Source organism: Vidua chalybeata (assembly GCF_026979565.1).
Source record: "Vidua chalybeata isolate OUT-0048 chromosome W unlocalized genomic scaffold, bVidCha1 merged haplotype SUPER_W_unloc_1, whole genome shotgun sequence".
NCBI lineage: Eukaryota > Metazoa > Chordata > Aves > Passeriformes > Viduidae > Vidua > Vidua chalybeata.
In genome coordinates this window covers 1,984,492-2,005,810 of record NW_026530320.1, presented here as the reverse complement: position 1 = coordinate 2,005,810, position 21,319 = coordinate 1,984,492, and the positions used below count along the sequence as shown (strand labels likewise).

At 45.6% G+C, this 21,319-nt stretch overlaps 1 protein-coding gene across 1 annotated transcript in view; it reads right to left on the bottom strand.

Moving 5' to 3' along the window:
* Nucleotides 1–14,789: 14,789 nt before the first annotated feature.
* Nucleotides 14,790–21,319, bottom strand: part of LOC128782850 (protein C18orf25-like) — a 90,440-nt gene continuing 83,910 nt past the window's right edge. The window contains exon 5 of the mRNA XM_053933341.1: nt 14,790–16,474. Within this exon, the coding sequence (XP_053789316.1) occupies nt 16,285–16,474 (190 nt within the window). The 3' untranslated portion in view covers nt 14,790–16,284. The remainder of the gene's footprint in view (nt 16,475–21,319) is intronic.

Below are 21,319 nucleotides of genomic sequence, written 5' to 3'. Positions count from 1 at the left end.
AAGTGTTTTTATTAAGTAGTGTTCTAGTAACCGAAGTATCTGGAGTCCTTGACATTGATAAAAGACAAAATATGTGGGTCACTTGGGCCCAACAAACTAAGCAGGATCCGTTCTGCTTGTCATTGACCACACCGTCCAATCCTTTTCATACTTGTCTAATTGGAGTTCCACTGAGTTCCATGGACGAGTTCAAGGCCTGGACTCTGGTCAAAATAAATCCAAAAAGTGGTCTGGGAGCGCAAGCTGTTGCACAAAATCTCATATTTATTAATGTTAAACCTCAAGAATTCGATCTTTTGGGTTCTGTTCCAAGAAATTACTGTTTGATATTTGGACCTCATGCTGCTGCACCAACACAAAAAGAAAAACAGCCAACAGATGACAACACTTGGTTGTCTCCCAGATCTTCATTGTATTATAATTATTCAGAATATTGTAACAATTGGACCCAATCCGTGATACCACCGAATACTGCTCCAAGAAAGCTGCCGCCAGGAATTTTCCTCATTTGTGGGGATCGAGCCTGGTCTGCAGTGCCTCAAAAAGCTATGGGAGGCCCATGTTATATTGGTAAATTAACCCTGTTTGCTCCCACCATTCATCAGGTTCTAGGATTGCCTCGGAAGCCTTGACGAGCCAGACGGAGTGCTCTCCAATTAGACCCCAATTGCCCAGACAAAGTATCATTATGGGGGCGCACATCTGTAATACTAGCCTCCATCTTCTCCCCAGGAGTTGCTGCAGCGCAAGCTTTCACACAATTGAAAACCCTGGCCTGCTGGACAGGAAAACAAATTAATATAACATCTAAAATGTTAAGTGAGCTTGCCACAGATGTAGATAGCATTCGTCAGGCGGTTCTACAGAACAGGGCTGCCATTGACTTCCTTCTTTTAGCGCAAGGACATGGGTGTGAAGAATTTGAAGGCATGTGTTGCATGAATTTATCAGACCATTCTCAATCAATTTATAAACAGTTAATGCAATTGAAAGGCAACATGAAGAAACTTGTTGTGGTAGACTCTCCGTTTGCCAACTGGCTCAATTCTTTAGGTTTTACTGGTTGGATCAAAGATTTAGTTCGTTTTGGTATTGTACTTTTTCTTATTATTATACTTATCCAAATTTTTATACCTTGTTTGCTACGGTGCATGCAGAAAATGACTAACCACGCCTTCAAATAAATCTGGGTAGCTCAAAAAGAAAAAGGGGGAATTGTAGCAGAATTTCTGAGAGAAAGAGGGCATGATTTATATTTAGAAGGTTGAGCTACCCCAGCCTAGACCTCAGCTACAGGCCTTGGTGAGGCCTTGAAGCCTCTGACACAGTTAGAAATTCAGTCTGTGGTGCAGTTAGAAATTCAGTCTGTGGCGCATTTAGAAATTATGTTAAGGTAATCACAGTGTAATTGAGCTTTCTGGGTGTGAAGTAGTATAGGTCTGCAGTGTGAAACTTTTACCACCTTAAGACAAAGACAAACAATGTTTGCTTGCCAATAAGATTGTACTCACAATTGTAAATTATATTGAAGTGTATATAAACTGCCATCTTACAAACAATAAAGGGAGAACATACGTTTCACCACATTGGTGCGGATCTGCGTTTGTCCTGTCCAGCCTCCCGGAATTTATGAGTCCCTGATTCACTCGTCAGGATCCATGAGTTCTACATTCAATTTGTGTGGCCTACAGCTCTGAAAAATTATTTTGACAGGAGACTCTTACTTGTTTCTTTTCCCAGCTCTGATGTGGTTGCTCTGGATTCACACAAAGCTGCCAATGCAGCTAGTAAATGTAGAAAATTATTTGAAATTAAGCTTGCAGACAGTTTTTCCCTGTCCACTCCAGCTTTGCCCTAAGATTTACTGTCTGAAAAATGCTTCCTTCCCAGTCGCTGTCACTCAATTTTTAACTGAATTACAAATCCAGAAGACTAACCAGCTCCAAGAAAAAACTTCCAAGGGGCATTTATGAATCAGTAGTTGTAAGGACTCATTTACTTTTCATGAAGTTATTGGTATCAAAATATAGACCAGGGAGGGCTGGATCCTCATCTGCCGTTCAGTTTCAGTAAAAGGAAGACATTCACCTTCTTTGCACCAAATTACAAAAGTAATGCAGGGTTGGTCCATCACAAGTTTTCATTTTGCAGTCATGCCGCTCTTTTCCTTTACAGACAGAAGGGAAACTGTGTCCCTGAGATGCTCTGGAGAGAAAGCCACAGCAGGTGACATTCATAGATAAAGACCCTAAAAAGGAGAGGCAAAACCAAGTAGTATTCCAGCAAATGGAGGTGATGCACTCAGCAAAGTGTGGAAACCCGGGGCAAGGGGGATATCCCCCTGTCTGCGCTGGGGTGCTCTGACTCCCAGGAAAACACTGACTTTGACCCTCATTCATGGAGAAGGCCTCCTAAGCCTCAAAGTAAACCAGAGACCACAAAAGTGTGAAATAGATTGTAGAGATTGTAGAGAGTAGTTTAGCATGTCACATGGGTGAGAAATTTAGATTTTAGGATTTTTAGCATATTGTAGATAGATGCAATATGGAGGATGCAGGGTGTTGTCTCGAGTTCCTTTCTTTTTTCTTCTCCTTCCTTCTTCTTCTTGGGTTTGAGTGGTATCTTGTAATTGGGCAGAAAAATCCTCATTGCGGGTCTTTAAGGGTCAGTTACTGGGTTAGAAAGGGAAATAATCTAGGTGTCACTTCTTAATTGGGTAGTTTAGTTTTAGATTAGACTTAAAAAGACGTCGTGGAGCAAGTTTGTTAGCCATTTTGTGCTGATTTCACGCATGTAAGGTCTGAGTGCAGACAGTGTGCTGAAGTCTTGATAAGATAACAATACAACAAGAACCTGAAGACCAAAAAAATCCTGTCCGTCTGCTTTTCCTAACAAAGTACTGCTTCAAGGGGGTTTCCCCCTGCCAGGGGAGCCCTCAGGGAGTTGCCCGACGTGGGGCCCGCAAACTCACAACTGGTGCTCCAGTGTGTGATAAGTTAGAGAAGACTCTTTGTTCATCAAGACAGAAAGGAGAAGCCTTGCGTAGATAACAGAAAACCGCCAGACAGAAACTAGTTAGTATGTTGATTACTTAAGCTGGTTGTGTAACTAGAACTTAGGTGCATATGGAAAAGACCATTACAGGGCCGTGGACTTTCACCAAGGAAGAAGAGAGGAGCCTTCGTCAAATGACCACCAGAGAGTGGAAGACGACCCCCTAGCAACAGAGGGCGCAAGCGCAGAGTACACCCAGAGATACCGCGGCCCCGGAGAAAAAGAGTATAAAAAGACTGCGGGAAGGGGGAAACGGGGTGAGCCATAGGCGGAGCGGAGACTCCCCGGCTGCACCCAGCGCTGTTTGCTTGCCATCGCTTGCTGTAATCAATAAATTTCTAATTGACCCTCGAAAGGCTGTACAAATTATTCGCCTCTATTTATAACAAGTGTGAGGAAAATCCAGCTCTGAAGAGATCATCCCATCCCACTGAGTCCCTGGAAGTGAGCCAGATCCATCAAAATTCCTCTGGAGGTGAAAGGACTCAGACGTTCAACACCTCGTTTCCTGGTGGCCACAGGAGTCGCATCCCGTGCTCTGCTGGACGGATCTCGTGACTGAGAGCTGAACCCTAAATTCGGTAAGGTCTGAAGGGGACAAAAATGGGAGGGAATCTCGCCAAAAGTGATTTGGACGCACTCCAAAAATTAGAATCCCTAGTGAAACAGCACTCATCAAAACTGCACAAAAAGGATTTGGAAAATTTATTACTTTGGTCAAAGGAAAATTACCCATCTCTTAAAGAGAAAGATTTATTTCAATCCTGTTTTTGGGCATCAAGTTATATGAGGACGTGGCAGCCCACGATCCAAATGTAGGAGTGCTGTTTGCAGCTTCTAGAGCACTCTATCAAGCTACATATGACGCAAAATATTCGCAATCTCCTACACATCAATCACAGAAAAATCCTCACACACCTGAGAGTTTTTCCTCCGGGGAAGAAAGGCAGCAGTCTGCCGTCCCAGAAAGTGGATTTCTGGGGAGATCCCCCAAAACTCGTGACCCACCACGTGACCCTACCAAGCCTCGGGAATCTGTCTCTAGGGAGGAGGGAGAAATATCCGAGGGGGAGGGCGAAGCGGGAGAGGAGACGGGGGGGAAGGAAGAAAGTGGAGGGGCTGCGTCTCGGGAAGACCCTGGTGGGCAGCGGCTTCCATGTTTTAAATTACTTATTGGTAAAGATGAGGAAGAAGACATGTCTTTTTATGAATTTATTACGTCTCTGCATAGCCCTGAGGTGGGAGAAGGGGGGTTGGAGGGGCTGTCCCATTCCGTTCTGCTTTCCCTGCCCCAGTCCCAACTTTGGGAGGTGTCACAGGCGCCCGAGACTTTCGTGGCAACGCCTTCTGTTACCGGCGGGCCACCCATAGCCCCGGTCAGCTGCCAGCCTCCAAAAGAGACGTCACAAGGGCACGCCCCACTCGGTCGCTCGGTTAGAGCGGTCTCGGGGCCAGCCAGCGTCATCCAAGTCCTTCCTATCCTCACCCCAGAACCTGGAACGGCGGCACAGGGGGTGGGGCCCGCGGGCAGTGGGTTTGACGTCACCATTCGTCCCCACCCTTGTCGGTCTCCGCATGCTCAGTCGCAGCCAGGGTTGGCGCATGCTCCCTGCGCACCCCCCCGCAGCTCCATCTGCTGCAGCCCAAACCGCGGCAGCCCATGTTCCCTCTGGCTCAACGGCTGTGGTTCCTCACCAGCAACTGATGCAGTCAAGAATTACACAGCTACAGCAGCAACCATCTCCTGAGAAGGCACACACAGCACCGCATTTCAGTAGAGCACAGCTTTTCCAACCACTCTAGGTCGCGACAGGTCCTGCCGCGGGAAAACCGGTTCACAGCCGATCCGTGGAACTACATCGCCACCTTGTGGAAAACAAGGCCACATTACAACAAGCATTGCAAAAGCTGCAGAAAAAACAATGCAAAATCATTTTAATCCAAGATATGCAAAATCGCCTACGATCAATTGAGGCACTCAAAGCATGCCTTGCAGAAGAAGAGCAAGACACAGTAGTCATCATTCCAGGAAAAGTGAACATGCCAAGCCAAGGCACAGCACACATGGGACAGGACATCATCACTCAAGCCACGGAGGATCAACAACAGCAACAACTTCCTGCATCACAGGAGGACAGCGATGAGAATGTTATCCACATCACAGCAGGACAAGGCATTCCTGTTTCATCCAAAGAAATACCTGGCTTCTGGACACCAACAGACACTGCAGCTTTCTACATTCCTGCTCCAAAGACTTGTCTTTCAGGCCAAAAGTCCAGTTCCTCAACTCAGCCAAGATTTTTTCATTTTCTCAAGATTTTATAAAACAGCTTTTTCTTCAGCTTCAAGAATTTCCTCATCACTCTCAACCACAAAAGCATTGAACTCGTTCTCTTCCATTCACTTCATCATCAACACAGGAAGCAAGCGCAGCAAGTGCCTCTTCAGTTCCTCAATAACCAGAACCTGACAATCTTTTTACCTTCCCTCAAACAGAAGGGGGAGGGGTGCCTGAAATATATGCACCCTTCAGGCCAGAAGAGGATGCAACCAGGACAATGGCAACCCCACAGGACGTGTTTCCTATTCCCAGAAGTATCCAAAGAGATGCTTCATCGACGAACTAGGCAAATGTCAGAAGGACAGCATTACAAAAAAATATTATGAAATACTAGATACAGACAGCATTGCAATGCCAGTGAGGTATGAGAGAAGAAATGAAAACCCCAGATGGGAACCTATGACTCATGATGTCTTGAAAGACTTGTTACAAGCCTCAAAAAATGAAGGACTTGGTTCACCATATTTCAAACAGCTTTTGAGAGGAATCTTCAGCAATTACGACTTTGTACCTTATGACTGCAGATACATTGCCTTGAAAATTTTTACAGACTCACAACTCATGCTGTGGAATGTGAAATGGCGAAGAGCTCTCACTCAGCTGAGAAACAGATATGCAGGAGGACCACACGCAGGTCTCACATTGGCTCAGTTGGCAGGAGATGCACCACACAATAGACCTGAAGACCAGTCAGCAAGATTGCCTCAAGACGTGCTTGAAGACATCAAGAAAGCAGCCCAAAAGGCAATTCTACAAATTCAGCCAGTTGGAAGTCCAGAACATATCTATACAGAAGTGAGGCAAGGTCCCTCCAAAACTTTCAGTTCTTTCGTCGATCGTCTCACGCAAGCATCAGACCGACAAGTCAATGATGAAACAGCAAAGCCACACTTGCTTCAAAGCCTCGCATTTGCAAATGCCAACACAGAATGCAAACGGATCATCAGTGCCCTGCCTGACTAGCCAACAGTGATAGACATGGTAGAAGCATGCAGCAAGGTAGGCACACCTCAGCACATCGCAGCAATTCAAGCAGGAGTTTGGACGGAGCAGGTCGGAAAAATTCTTCAAGAGCAATGTGAAGAATTCTCAAAAACACTTGAGGCTCTTCGTCCAGCTCTTCAGCCAGCCAGTCCCACACAAGTGATGGCAACATCGGTTGCGGGAACATGCTTCAAATGCGGAAAACATGAAGAAGAATTGTCCAGAACTAGCAAAAGGCACGAAGGTGTAAAGTCTTTGTCCCAGATGCAGAAGAGGAAAACATTATGCAAATCAATGCTATTCCAAAACAGATGTGGATGGAAAACCTCTACCCATTCCGGGAAACTCAAAGAAGAGCGCGGAACGTCAACGCGCTACGACACAAGTGATGACGGTGCATTTGCAGGGAACTCCACAGGGACTCCCAGTCCCAGTGGCAATACAGCCACTGGGGAGCGTCAATCAGATTCCATCAGCAGGACCATCTGCCAGTTCCCCAGCGATCCAGAATTACTACCCCCAGGCGTGCAATGCGAACTGACAGCCTCCAAATTAGTGTGCTTTCTAAATGAGGATCATGCAGTGATCCCCACGGGGGTCACTGGAACGACATGGAAAAGGCAAGACTTTTTAATTATAGGTAAAGACAGATGCAGCATTTTAGGGCTCATTGTTTATCCATCAATTATCTTGGCAAATCAAAATGAAGAATTAACAGTCTTAGCTCGAGCTCTACGTCCTCCATTGGTCCTTCTGGAAAATACTCCAGTAGCCAAAGCTATTGCTTTGCCACCTCACGCAACAAAACAGATCATGCCAGTGGTAGGTCAACAAGATTTACCTATCAATGAAGACGTGGACGTTCATGCCACCTGGGTGAAACAGATAGGCCGTGATCAACCCGTGATCACTTGCAACTTGACGTGCGGCGATAAAATGATTTCCATCAGAGGCATGTTGGACACAGGTGCAGATGTCACAGCCATTTCATACCTTTTTTGGCCAAAATAATGGACTTTGAGAACACCCTTGGGTGGCCTCTCAGGCTTCGGGGGAAACACACTATGCCTGCAAAGTGAAAACCCCCTCATCGTTTCAGGGCCAGGAGGGAAAACAGCCATCATTCGTCCCTTCATTGTGCAGAAGCCCATCACAGTATGGGGGAGGGACATTTTATCACAATGGGGAATGAAAATAGAAATGGATTTTTAATAGGGGTCACGGCGGCACTCACCACCTTGAAGTTGACTTGGAAGACAGATGATACCGTTTGGGTGGATCAGTGGCCCCTTGAATAAAAGAAATTGAGTGCTCTCAAGAAACTGGTTGAGGAGCAATTGCAGAAAGGTCACATCAAACCGACAACCAGTCCCTGGAATTCTCCAGTGTTTGTGATCCACAAGAAATCTTCTGACTCATGGAGATTGATCCATGACCTCAGGAAAAATCAATGAGGTCATTGAAGAAATGGGACCACTTCAACTTGGACTTCCATTTCTCTCGATGATTCTGAGAGATTGGCCACTTGTGATCATTGATCTCAAGGACTGTTTCTTCAACATTCCACTTCATCCGGAGGATGCTCCTCGGTTTGCATTTTCTGTCCCATCCCTCAACAGACATGAACCCTTGCAGAGATACCATTGGGTCGTTCTTCGACAAGGTCTCAAAAACTGTCCAACGACTTGTCAATGGTTTGTGGCATGAGCCTTGTCTCTAGCGCGGAAGAAACATCGAAAGGCAGTGATCATTCACTATATGGACAATCTGCTCATTGCAGCGCCAACACATCAAGAGCTCTGGGAGGCTCGTGTCAGTGTCATTGCAGAAGTTCAGAATGCAGGATTGGAAGTTTCCATCTCAAAGATTCAGGAAGTTTCATCATGGAACTACTTGGGATGGAGAATCACAGAACAAATGATAAAGCCACAGAAAATACAAATCAGGACTCAAGTCAATAATTTACAGGACTTACAGCAACTTTTGGAAGAAATCAATTGGATCAGACCAATTCTGGGGATCACAAACGATGAACTTTCATCACTTTTCAATCTGCTGAAAGGAGACTGTAACATCAAATCCCCCAGAACTCTCACGCCTGAGGCTCAAGATGCCCTTGAGAAGATTGCCAAAGCTCTTCAACAGAGATAAGTGCATCGCTTTGCAGTGATGCAACCATTTTTCCTTGCAATTTTGGGAGAAAAGATACAACTTTATGGACTCATATTCCAATAGGACTCATCAAAAAAAGACTCTTTGTTAATAATAGAATGGATTTTCTTACCCTACAGATCTCCCAAAACAATTTTCACCACATTAGAAATGGCAGCCCAGATTATAATCAGGTCCAGAACCAGATTGCTAACAATGGCGGGCAAAGATTTTACCTTCCGTTGAAAAAATATTATCTTGATTGGGCATTGCAAAAATCAGAAGACTTGCATATTGCATTGTTAAATTATTCGGGTATTTGTTCAAGTCATTTTCCAGGTCATAAGCTGCTGCAGACAAAATTAAGCTTCAGAGAAAAACCCATGATAAGTGAGGTGCCATTGGATGCAATAACATTATTTACCAATGGTTCAGGCAAAACACATAAATCAGTCATAACTTGGCAGAATGTCACCACAAAAAAATGGGAATCAGACATCCAAACAATACAGGGCTCACCTCAAATTGTAGAATTAGCAGCAGTGGTCTGAGCATTTCAAATGTTTCCAGAACCCCTCAATCTGATTACAGATTCAGCATATGTGGCCAACATAGTCAAAAGAATAGAAGGGTCACTTTTGAAAGAAGTAGATAATGAGGATTTGTACTGTTATCTTGTAAGTATGCAAAGAGTATTGCAACAGAGAAAACATAAATATTTTATCTCTCACATCAGAGCACATACTTCCCTTCCAGGATGTTTAGCAGAAGGGAATGCACAAGCAGACGAGCTGACTGTGATAATTTCAAACACCTTGCCGAACATTTTTGAACAGGCAAAACTGAGTCACGCGTTCTTGCATCAGAATGCATAGGCACTCATGTGCACATTTTACATTTCTGAAGATCAAGCAAAAGCCATCATAAGCACTTGCCCTGATTGTCAGCTTGTGCAACCTCTTATTTCTACAGGAGCAGTCAATCCAAGAGGATTGCAGAGTCTGCAACTGTGGCAAACAGGTGTCACAAAATACCCATCCTTTGGGAGATTCAGAAATATTCATGTGTCAGTAGACACTTTCTCAGACGCAGTCTTTGCTTTCCTGCACACAGGTGAAACAGCAAAGCATGCATGTCAGCATTTTTTACAAGCATTTGCTTCAGTGGGTGTTCCTCAAGAAGTCAAAACAGACAATGGTCCAACTTACAGAGGACAAACTCTTGACACATTCTTAAAAAATTGGGGTGTTCGTCACAGTTTTGGCGTCCCTCATTCTCCCGCGGGCCAGGCCATCATTGAGAGGACACACCACACTTTAAAATCTCTTTTAGATAAACAAAAAAGGGGGGAGGCAGAGGCTATGCCTCAGATGCGGTTGAACAAAGAGCTGTATGTTTTAAATTTCCTGAACAGCTCCTTCGCAGAACTTGCTCCACCAATTGTCAGGCATTTTTCGAACAGTACCCAGGTGAAACTAAGGGAGAATCCTTTAGTTTTGATCAGAAATCTAGAGACAGGGCAGATTGAAGGTCCATTCCTGCTAATAACCTGGGGCAAAGGGTATGCTTGTGTCTCCACAGGTGCGGGACCAAAGTGGATTCCGGCAAAACACGTGAAACCATATCGAGTCCAGAAACAAGCAGGCTGTGACCCCGGGAGCACAGAAGTGAGCACGCAGATGTGAACCACTGTCAAGATTGCAGTCGATGTCACAGACATCAGTCATCTTTTTATCTCACATGCAAAATTTACGGACTGGGGTCTTGTGAGGGAGGGTTGTGTCGGGATTTGCAGATTTTTGCGGGGGATAAGCATGAAGTTCAAACAGGTATCGTGCTTTTGTCTTGTCTCTTCGCTGGTTGCTTTAAGCAATGCGGTCTTGCCAGTGAGTCAACCAAGGGAAGATGTTTGGGAGACTCTGGCCAATGCATCGGGTCTGGATACTATTTGTTTGACTCACTCAAGGCTGAAAAAACAATTGTCCACATGTTTAGTCAGTTTACCGGTAGACGAATGGCCAATTCCAAAAAATATTCCTTTGAAAGTGTCATGATTCATTTTGAATCCGGTGGATGGTTGGGGTGTTTGGACCAAATTTCTCCCCAAGGCTCTTCATGATCCTCAAGAATTGGAAATTCTTGGCTCAGTGAAGATGAATTTTTGTATAATATTTAGTCTTCCTGGGTCAAAACAAAGTAAAATAACAGATGTAACCCCAAATCATGTCATATATAAAAATGAAACATCTTGGTGCAATCTCACAATGGTGATGGTCACACCATCCAACAAGATTCCATTGAAATTACCACAAGGAATCTTCTTCATTTGTGGGGACAGAATTTGGCCTGCCATCCCGTCCAGTGTCAAAGGTGGTCCATGCAGCATTGGGAAACTTTCTTTGCTAACACCCAACATGACAATGATAAGAGAACAAAGACGTAAAGGGAAAAGATCTATCAGTCAATATGACTCCAATTGTGATCATGGCTTTAGTGCTTGGAAAAAAGGCCAGAGATTTATAGCAGCTCTGCTTCTGCCACAGGCAGCTGCAGGAGCGGCCTTGAAGCAATTGGACCAATTGGGGTGTTGGTTGAATAAGCATTCTCATGCTACCTCTCTCGCACTGAGCAATTTGTTAGCTGATGTTCAAGGTGTGAGACAGGTGACTCTGCAAAACAGAGCAGCAATTGATTATCTTTTTTTACTGCATGGATATGGATGTGAAGAATTTGAAGGAATGTGTTGCATGAATTTATCTGATCATTCAAAATCTATTCATAAAAGCATGCAACAACTGGAGGATGGGGTGGCCAAACTCGGGGAAGAGTATGGATCATGGCTGGATGACATGTTTAATTGGTTTAATCTCGCTGCAGCATGGAGAGAACTTGTGAAGATAGGTATATTCGTCCTGATTGGCATCATTGTTCTTTTAATATTCGTGCCATGTCTACTTCAGTGTATCCGACGGAGGATGAATGAGACTGTCAGAGGAGTGTTTTTGGTTCAAACAGAAGGGGGAGATAACAATACAAGAACCTGAAGACCAAAAAAATCCCGTGCATCTGCTTTTCCTAACAAAGTACTGCTTCAAGGGGGTTTCCTCCTGCCAGGGGAGCCCTCAGGGAGTTGCCCGACATGGGGCCCGCAAAGTCACATTTACACCATTTACAGATTCTCCAGGGAACTGGGGATATAATCCACTTAATAAAAAGCTTTCAGTCTCCATTTCAATGCAGACAAACTAAATTTTCAGCCACAAAATTAATCTGCATTGCAACAAATTCACTGGAGAAAGCAATACAAAATCTAACCTCTTTGGGTAGTTTTTATCAGTTCTTTTTTTGCCCCTGAAATGACAATTCCCCCAAAGCCATGTGACTCCTACATAAAAGCGAAGTGGCCTGAGCCACAAGGTGTCAAGTACCGCACGAGAAATTTTAAGCTTTCCATTCAATGTATCCTTAAGTCTAAAGACAATGAGTATGTCTTGCTGGTGGAAAAAAAATTCAGGAGATGTGTCAGCTCTCCTCTTCCCACATCTGCACCAGCCTCCATAGCAATGTTTTCCCTCAGCTGGTGATATATATGAAATAAAATCCGAGTCTGGTGTCCACCTCCACAACCACCATCAGACCCAGAATTTGTATTTTCAAGCTTCACAAAAGCCAAGAACTCAATGGGGCTGAAAACCAACTCAATTCACTCTCATTACCCATCTTGATATTTAAAATACGTGGATAAATGCCTCTCCTCTCACCACTGAGAGCCTTCTCACAGGATAAAAACTTCAGAACTGAAGCAAACTCCCTATTTAGCTGGAAATGTAACGAGTGTTATTATTATTATTATTGCTATTTCCATTTTGCCTATGAGAAGACTGACAGGCAGTGGGATCCCAAATTTAGCACAGCAGTTATACTTACCATCCTTCTCTTTACTTGTGGCTGTAAATTCCCTGGTATAATTTAGTGGTTACCAAATGCAGTTCAGCCTGGTACCACCTCTTGTAGTCTGCAAGGACCTGCCCAGAGCTTCATAGCTAGTCTACACATCCATTTCAAATGGCAGTAGGTCGGAGTTTGTCAGCACTATCTGTCTGTGAGAAAATCTGAGTGTGACATTGGTCTCATTGACCAGCTGGGAGCTCATTGAAAGCTGGGAGAATGGGACAAGGGGATACAGTCAGAGAAATACTGGTGTGAAGGTTGCTCAGACACCTTAAGGACTGCCACGTGTGGGGACATGGAGGCTGTGCAGAAACCACATGCCTAGAAGGGATTCTGCACAGCACAATGGGGTCCCAACATAAGGAGGATGTGGATCTGTTGGTACAATTCCAGAGGAGGTCACAAAGATTCTCAGAGGGCTGGAGCACCTCCGCTATGGAGACAGGCTGAGAGAGTTGGGGTTGTTCAGCCTGGAGAAGGTGGCTCTGGGAAGACCTTAGAGCACTTTCCAGTACCTAAAGGGACTACAAGAGAGCTGGAGAGAGACTTCGGACAAGAGCATGGCGGGATAGGACAAGGAGGAATGGCTTCAAACTGACAGAGGGCAGGTTTAGATTAGATATTAGACAGTAATCCTTGACTGTGAGGGTGGTGAGGCACTGGCACAGGTTGCCCAGAGAAGCTGTGGCTGCTTAATCCCTGGCAGTGTTTAAGGCCAGATTGGATAGGGCTTGAAGCCACCCAATCTAGTGGAAGGTGTCCCTGCCAACTGTCTTTAAGGCCCCTTTCAACACAAACCATTGTATGGTTCTATGATGGGCAGCAGCTGCTTGTTATTGGTACCTGCACATCCCCTGGCATCCCCCACCAATGTTACAGGGAGAAGTGCTGGTCCTGCCCTGGTCTGACAGATAAAAGCAAGCTTTTGCAGTCAGGAAATCACTTTTAATTCTAAATGTACAAAATTAAACACATTACAGTGGGGAAAAGTGCTGAATTTGGACAGTTGTAACGAGGACCTTAGGGCTTTAGTTTGGAGATGTGACAAAGCAGATTGATGAAAGTGGAAAGAAATCTCAAACAAATGTATACTATTTAAATAATACACCATTTTATTTTGTCTTAAAATAGTTTAACCTTTATGCTACAGACTTGTCTCAAAAAACAGAAGGTCTTATATTGCACCATATATATATATATATATATATATATATATATATATAAACCGGTCTGTTTTATTATTATTTTTTCTTCAAAGACCATTAAATACTAGATGGAAAATGAGAAGTAAATAATGACTGTTGAGAACAATCTAGAATTTTTAACTAGAGTTGCATGTTTTAAACATTTATATTCTAAGCAATTATTTCTTTTCACTATAGGAGATGACAAGTTCACACTCCAGTAATTCAGGAACTGCTAAACCTTGAAGGACTTGAGCCAATGCATACTAAAGTTCATGGAAAGTCCCGCATCAACTCCAATGGGTTCTGGATCAGGCCCAAGTGCATTGGTTCTTAGCCATACAATGGCTATAATTTCTCTTTCCTGCCGAGAAGAGCAAAATCACACTGGCACCTTTTGCTCTTATGAAAAAAAAAATTAAAACAAAACAACTTCCTAGTTATCCAGTGATTGCAGTTTTCAGATTGCTCATCACCCTTTCAAATTTGTTAAGAATAAGAAAAAATATGTAGCGTTTTAAATAAAAGAAAACTTGCATCAGACTACAATGCATGAACTGTTTAAACAAACACAGTGCACAATTGGAGTAAGCTTGGTTAGGACACAGTTGTTTTTATATATACACAGAAGTCACATCAAACTGAAAAACAAGAGCATTAGCTTGCATTTTTCATAGAAGGACTACAAATGGATTTCTGCAACTTTCTTCACAACTGATGTTCAAAAGACTTTGTGAAACAGGAAAAAGCAGACACAGTATGTCACTGTTTAAGTTACTGTTGCAAAATGTGTGCTAGTCCACTAAAATAATGGCTGAGTTGTGTGATTAAAATGGAAGGAGAAAAGAATACTACTGAATATAGTGCCCAAATAGCACGGGGCTTTTCCCTACTGTAGTGTGAACGGGCTCCATCCACACTCCTCTCCCTACCTCTTTCCTTCCCCCAGAGAAAGAAATCGGTCACTAGAAGCACCACATACATTTTTCTGGCCATGCAATATACTTATAATAAATGTTTTAGAAAGCTTGAAATTGGAATATCAATCCCTTACCTAATTGTTCTTTAAAGTGCCTTCTGAGCTGTTCTGCTTTTTTTTTTTTTTTTTTTTGCCTGCAGATAAAATTATTGGAAGCCAAATAAAATTTATAAACCAGCCAACACAAAAAGAAAACAGAACTTCCCATGTCCTCATTACTGCCTGTTCAGCCTCAAATGGCAGAAAATCTGATGATAGAGCTGTACAAAATTCCCACTAGAAACAACAGGAATACAAAGAAATGTTTTAATTACACAATAGACATTTAAAGTGAATACAATCTTGTAAAGTCTAATCTTTGGTTTTTGCCTTGAGAAAGGCTCAAAATGACAGGTGAGTGGCTAGAATTACCATATACACTACAGAAACTACAGTATGCTAAAGTAAGTAGTTTCGCTGATTTCAGTAAATATTCTGGTCGAAAGTGTTTCCTGAATCATATCTGAAAAAATAATTCCAAAACTAGTATAAGAGACATGACCTAAAGCCAGGAAAATAGTACAGATCTATTTTAAAAAATAATAATCATTTAAAAAATCGCAATCTTAAGTTCTAATCCTGCAACACCTTTTAGGACAGAGTTTTAAGCACTTGAACAGTCCATCTAGTTTCAGCAAACTGTCCCTGATGAATGTTACACAGCTGCTAAAGTGCTTTGCCAGACTGGGATTTTGGAACTTGTTTGCGGTTGGGTTTTTTTTTGAGATGGTGAATGAAGCAATTAAGCAACAGTAGAAATCATGACTGCAAGCAAAATGTTTCATTTCTCTCCTACTCCAGGCAAGACTCTGATTTAGGCAAAAAAATTCAGCTCTATTTAAAAAAGAGAGAGATGCTGGGCCTTTTTATTACTTTTCTTTTTCCTGTGCTTTTGCCATAATCATCTGCTAGTAAGTCACTACTATTACTATTTTAAACAATAACAAGACATGGTAAATGATCAGTGAAACACAGTAGTCAGAATACTCAGAACTGAAGAGTGCAAACTAGAGATTATATTGAAAATAAAAATGCTTAAAATAAAAGCTGTTCAGTGCATATGTTATGGGCCGTTTGCATTAAAGACAGTCCCTTCTGCTGGTAAAATATCCAAATCAGTTTAGGTAAAAATACTCTTGGCCCAATTTTCAGAAGTACTGAATACCCCCAGTTTCACTGAAATCAGTGAGGACGCAGCATTTCTCAAAACCACTGATGCTCACACAGCAAAACACTAACTTCTACTAACAAACTCAATATACTGATAAACTAAAAATGTTCTGAAATTGGAGGTGAGAAAGGGCGGATGGACATAAGTCTACACAGTTATTTCTTCAGATTAACACACACATGTTAGAAACTGTAGATGTGCTTTAAATTTGGTACTGTTAGGCTTTAATTCTGGGATGAATCCTTCTTTGAGAAGGTAAAACCATTTTAAATTATATTGAAATCATACTACATTCTTATGGAAATGAAAAAGATAATGAGTTTGAATTTTGTAAAGCCAAGAAGGGAGCTTCTGAAGTTGAAACTTTAACAATGAACTTCTGTGCCACAAACGGGAGAAGAGGTGGGGACAGAAACAAAGGTATGCTGCATTACAGTAGATATTTGCGTCTTGTATCCTCATCCAAAGTGAGGTCTACTACTTCTGGGGGTGAAGACCAGTTCTGTTGGGGAGTCACTGCTGTCCATGATTGTGTTTGGTGACTGTTAATATATTGTGAGCTTGAGTCATGCTTCCAAGAAGATACACTCTGAATCACACCTCCCCTGGGATGCACATACCTGTAACAAGGCAAAAAAACACAAAGGATTAAAGTTACTATTGAATTCAGGAGCAAGATTCTTAATTGCAGTGTTTTATCTATTAGGCATCTTGTTAACATGCCCCTCTCGAAAATGTCCTTGTGGATTTTCCATTTGTAGAGTCCATCACATCTTAAATACCCAGTAAACAAAGCTGAGACTAAATTTAAACTTGGTGGTGGTGGTGGTGATGAAATTATTTTTAAAAACTGAATTCTGCCAGTGGGTATAAAGTGATATTCCTTACAAAATATGTGCATGGATCTCAGGGATCTTGAAGAGCTCTTGCGGCGTGGGTTTTCACTCTCCCCGGCTGCACGCAGCTCTTGGGAGCCCGGCTGTGGCGTAGCTTCCACGTGCGGCTGGGGTTTGCTGCCGCGGGTTCCCAGACACGGCTCCGTGTCTCGGGCACGTGGGCTGGCCAGCCTCTGTTACCGTGCGCTAGGGGTCCGGCAAAGAGGTAAGGAATTTGTCCATTTACTCCGTGCTTGGCAGGAACGGTTTATTGGTCACACATGGCGCGGGTCGATGGAAAGACGCAACCGCTCCCGGCACTCGCATGGGAGAAAATGGCGCCTGGCTACCGGTGGGATAGGGTTTTATGGAGGGGCGGGGCGAGAGGATCCACGGCCTGCCGCCCAATAGGGGTGGCTGCCGTGGCGGTGACGCCAGCAACAGCGACCAACCAGAGAACCCCGCAGGGGCGGGCACCGAGCCGCGGGCTGAGCAGGATCGTGTGGCTTGGGGTGGCCAGCAAGGGGTTTCCCGCCGCCGGATGGCAGGGTGGTTACAGGAGCGGCACAGGGGTAAGAATCCGGCAACAGGCAACATGGGGCCAGAAACCGTGGGGGGGGAACAACACGGGGGAAACGCGGGATTACAGAACTTGACTTATTTTAACATAAATTAAAAACCCTAATCTAAACCCAAACTCCGGGATGCAACATCTCCCCGCCTAATAAAATATAAAAAGAAAGCAGTGGTGTTGATTCAGTCTCTCAAGCAGTGGCCTCTTCTCCCAGCTTCTTCTGCTGCTGCAACTGCGGTGACTGCTACGCAGGTGGAGAGGGCCTGGAGATGGTGCTGGGGCTGGTTCTTCTCAGGGTGTTTAGGGATAGGGAAACTGGGACAACTTTATTGCAAACATGGGGATTTGGGACACATGCAGACTGGGGTGGCTGGGAAGTTTTCCTGGGGCTTTGGGGAAAAACATTTTTTAAGGAGGTTGTAGGGTCCTTTTTCTTTTGCGTCGCCTGCGGTTTGATGCAAACCCCCGATTGGTGGGATCATCTGCCGCACTCAAAGGCACTCTGATGTTCTGAACTACCACCTGCACAGTTACTTGATAAATCACAGCTCCCCTGAAGGTGCTGTGGCCTGCCTTACTTTTATCTTCACGCGAGGCAGGTGCGCGTTGTTTTTCCAGTTTTTTGGGGGAATGGGGTCTCCCTCCCCCCCTCTCCCCCCTCCCACTGTCCCTGGGGGTGCCCTGCCCAGAAATGGACACTGAACAACAAAATGTCCTCTCTGACTACAGTGGAAGCACTGGCGTCTTGCTGGAGGCTGCTTCGGACCAGCGTTCTTTGGAGGCACGGCATCCAAGGCATCAGTGTTCATGGATGCCGCTTCCAGGACAAACTTGTCCTGAACCTCCGATCCCTCTACATGCCTCTCATCTGTCGGCTCGACCCGTTCCACGGAATCTGGAAAATGCTCAGAGACCCAAATCCCCCTGCTTCCCTCCCTCCCGGGTCTCCGGGAACCATGGGACTGCAGAGTCGTGAGCTCTTGTTCCCCCCTCCCTCCTCTTCCCTCCCTCCCGGGTCTCCGGGATCCATGGGAATGTGGAGGCAGGGGCTCCGATTCCCCCCCCTCTCCTTTTCCCTCCCGCCCAGACGTCTGGGGCCCATGGGAACTTGGAGGTAGGGGTTCCCGTCCCCGCCCCTCTCCTCTTCCCTCCCGCCCGGCTCTCCGGGGCCCATGGGAAGATGGGGATAGGGGTTCCCGCTCCTCCCTCCCCCCTCTTCCCTCCCGCCCAGATCTCCAGGACCCATGGGAAGATGGGGACAGGGTGCGGGTAACAGGACGGGGGCTGCCTCCCTCAGGCAGCGGGGTGGAGATGGCAAAGCTCTCCCCGGTGGAGGAGGGCGGAGTCGATGACTCAGCAGGGACGACATGCAAAGGACTGGAGGGAACACCCATTCGAGGGAGAACAATGGGTGAGGGAGTAACCTGACCTCCCGAGGGGGCGGCGCCCACGCCCACAGGGAGGCAGGTTGGGGTTGGGTCAAAGGCAGGGACACCGGGAACAAAGAACAGAAAGGGGTTGTGGGAAGAAGAGACCCTGCCATGTGGCCGCTCTCCATCTTGGGAACACAAAGGGATCAAGCATGTGGCCTCGGCCTCCTCAGAGGAACAAAGAAAGGGGTTTAAAGAAACAGAACTGCGCGCGGTAGCGCCGAAACTGGGATTTTCAACTGCGAAAAAGGGATTGGAGAAGGGGTTTAGGGTCGTGGCCTCAGCGAATTGACCGATCTCGCTAAGGCAGGAACGCCGGGGTGGCTTGGGGGAGCCAGGAGCACGGTCCACGTTTGTGGAGCTGCCCTGCGTCTCAGATTGACAGGGTGCCCCCCCTCGCCCACCTGGGTTAGGGGAAGAAGGGGTAGGAGAAGGGGATGGGGAAACAGATTCAGAGGGAGTAACAGATTTTCTGGATGGTTCTTTCCTTTCCCCAACCGAGTTTCACGCGGGGTCTGATTTTACTACATCTGAGATCAACAAATGGAATTTAGGGAAGCAGTCGTCTATGGAGGGATCCCTACCGATCCCCTCTGCTAGCCTTTTTCCCACTTGCTCCCAAAATTCTGTTTTGCGCGGGTCCTCGGTAGACAAACAGGGGAAAGCAAAGAACAACCACCGGACAAATTTCTTCACTAATCTTTTTGGGTAGGGGCCCTTCACCAAAAGGATTTCCTTAACTTGGGAATAAAATTCCTTTTGTTGGGCAGATAGCACGGTCCCCATGCTTCTTCCACCCAAACCACCTCACCCCTGAGGCAGTAAAAAAGAAAAAAAAGCAAAAAAACGCAGGCGACTCCAGCGGCTGCCGTTCGTGCTGCGCGCCGCACGTCCCAACCTCGGGAACACGGCCAAACCTCCCCGCATTAGCTGGACACGTTTCCACGACTAATACTTACCAGACTGAAATCTCTGCAAAGAAAAGCTGCCACCAGGGTCCGGGAGTCCCGGGAAGTGTCCTTTCTTCTGCCCTCCTGGCTGCGAAAGTTTGCACTTCCTGTCCCACACAGGACACACTGTCTGGTCCCCCGTGGGCGACGGAGACTTCACTGACGTACTTTGGAGAGCCCCTGCTCTCAGTTTCCCTCCGGCACGGAGCTGTGATCTGGCGCGGACCGCTGCCCGCTCTGGCTTGGCGGCGGCGCTCCCCCCTTGGCGGCGGCGCGGCCCCTGGCCGGCGGCGGCATCTCCCGGCGCTGTTCCTGGAGCTCCGCAGTGAACCTCCGTCCACGCGATCAGCTCAGCGCTGGCCCCGGCCCCACGTTGGGTGCCAATTGCGGCGTGGGTTTTCGCTCTCCCCGGCTGCACGCAGCTCTTGGGAGCCCGGCTGTGGCATAGCTTCCACGTGCGGCCGGGGTTTGCTGCCGCGGGTTCCCGGACACGGCTCTGTGTCTCGGGCACGTGGGCTGGCCAGCCTCTGTTACCGTGCGCTAGGGGTCCGGCAAAGAGGTAAGGAATTTGTCCATTTACTCCGTGCTTGGCAGGAACGGTTTATTGGTCACACATGGCGCGGGTCGATGGAAAGACGCAACCGCTCCCGGCACTCGCATGGGAGAAAATGGCGCCTGGCTACCGGTGGGATAGGGTTTTATGGAGGGGCGGGGCGAGAGGATCCACGGCCTGCCGCCCAATAGGGGCGGCTGCCGTGGCGGTGACGCCAGCAACAGCGACCAACCAGAGAACCCCGCAGGGGCGGGCACCGAGCCGCGGGCTGAGCGGGATCGTGTGGCTTGGGGTGGCCAGCACGGGGTTTCCCGCCGCCGGACGGCAGGGTGGTTACAGGAGCAGCAGAGGGGTAAGAATCCGGCAACAGGCAACATGGGGCCAGAAACCGCGGGGGGGGAACAACACAGGGGAAACGCGGGATTACAGAACTTGACTTATTTTAACATAAATTAAAAACCCTAATCTAAACCCAAACTCCGGGATGCAACAATCTCTCTCCTATTATGTGTAATACCATTCATTATTGAGAAGCATAGTTTCCTGATAGCACTTTTACCTGCTGGACTTAAAAAGAGAAAAATTTTAAGTGAGGTTGGATGAGACAAAGCAAAGCTGTCTTTCTATATGAAATCAAATCCATGTTAAAATAAGGAGGCAATGATACTTTCATTACAGTAATAAAAAAGAAAGCTTGTCAATTTGATTATTACAGCCATTACATTTGAAATTTCTTTTGGTCTTCTTAACTAAAATTACAATAATTCTGAGAAATGCTCACTGATAACAGTACAGCCCAACTTCAGCAAAACAATGAATCTTTCAGTGATTATAGTCAATGAGACTAAATAATGTATTTAAAGATAAACACACACTCAAGCGCCTTGCTGAAGCAAGGTACATATCTACTTATTTGCACAGTATTTTTACCTATTACATTCATAGTAGATATGTTATGATTGAAGTACAAGCTAATAATAATTAGTAAAAAAACCCAATACAATGAAAGACCAATTTTGTTATATGATAAAGTGATTACAAGAATTTACTGGAGTATTTAAGATGATAGTTTCCACCTGTAAA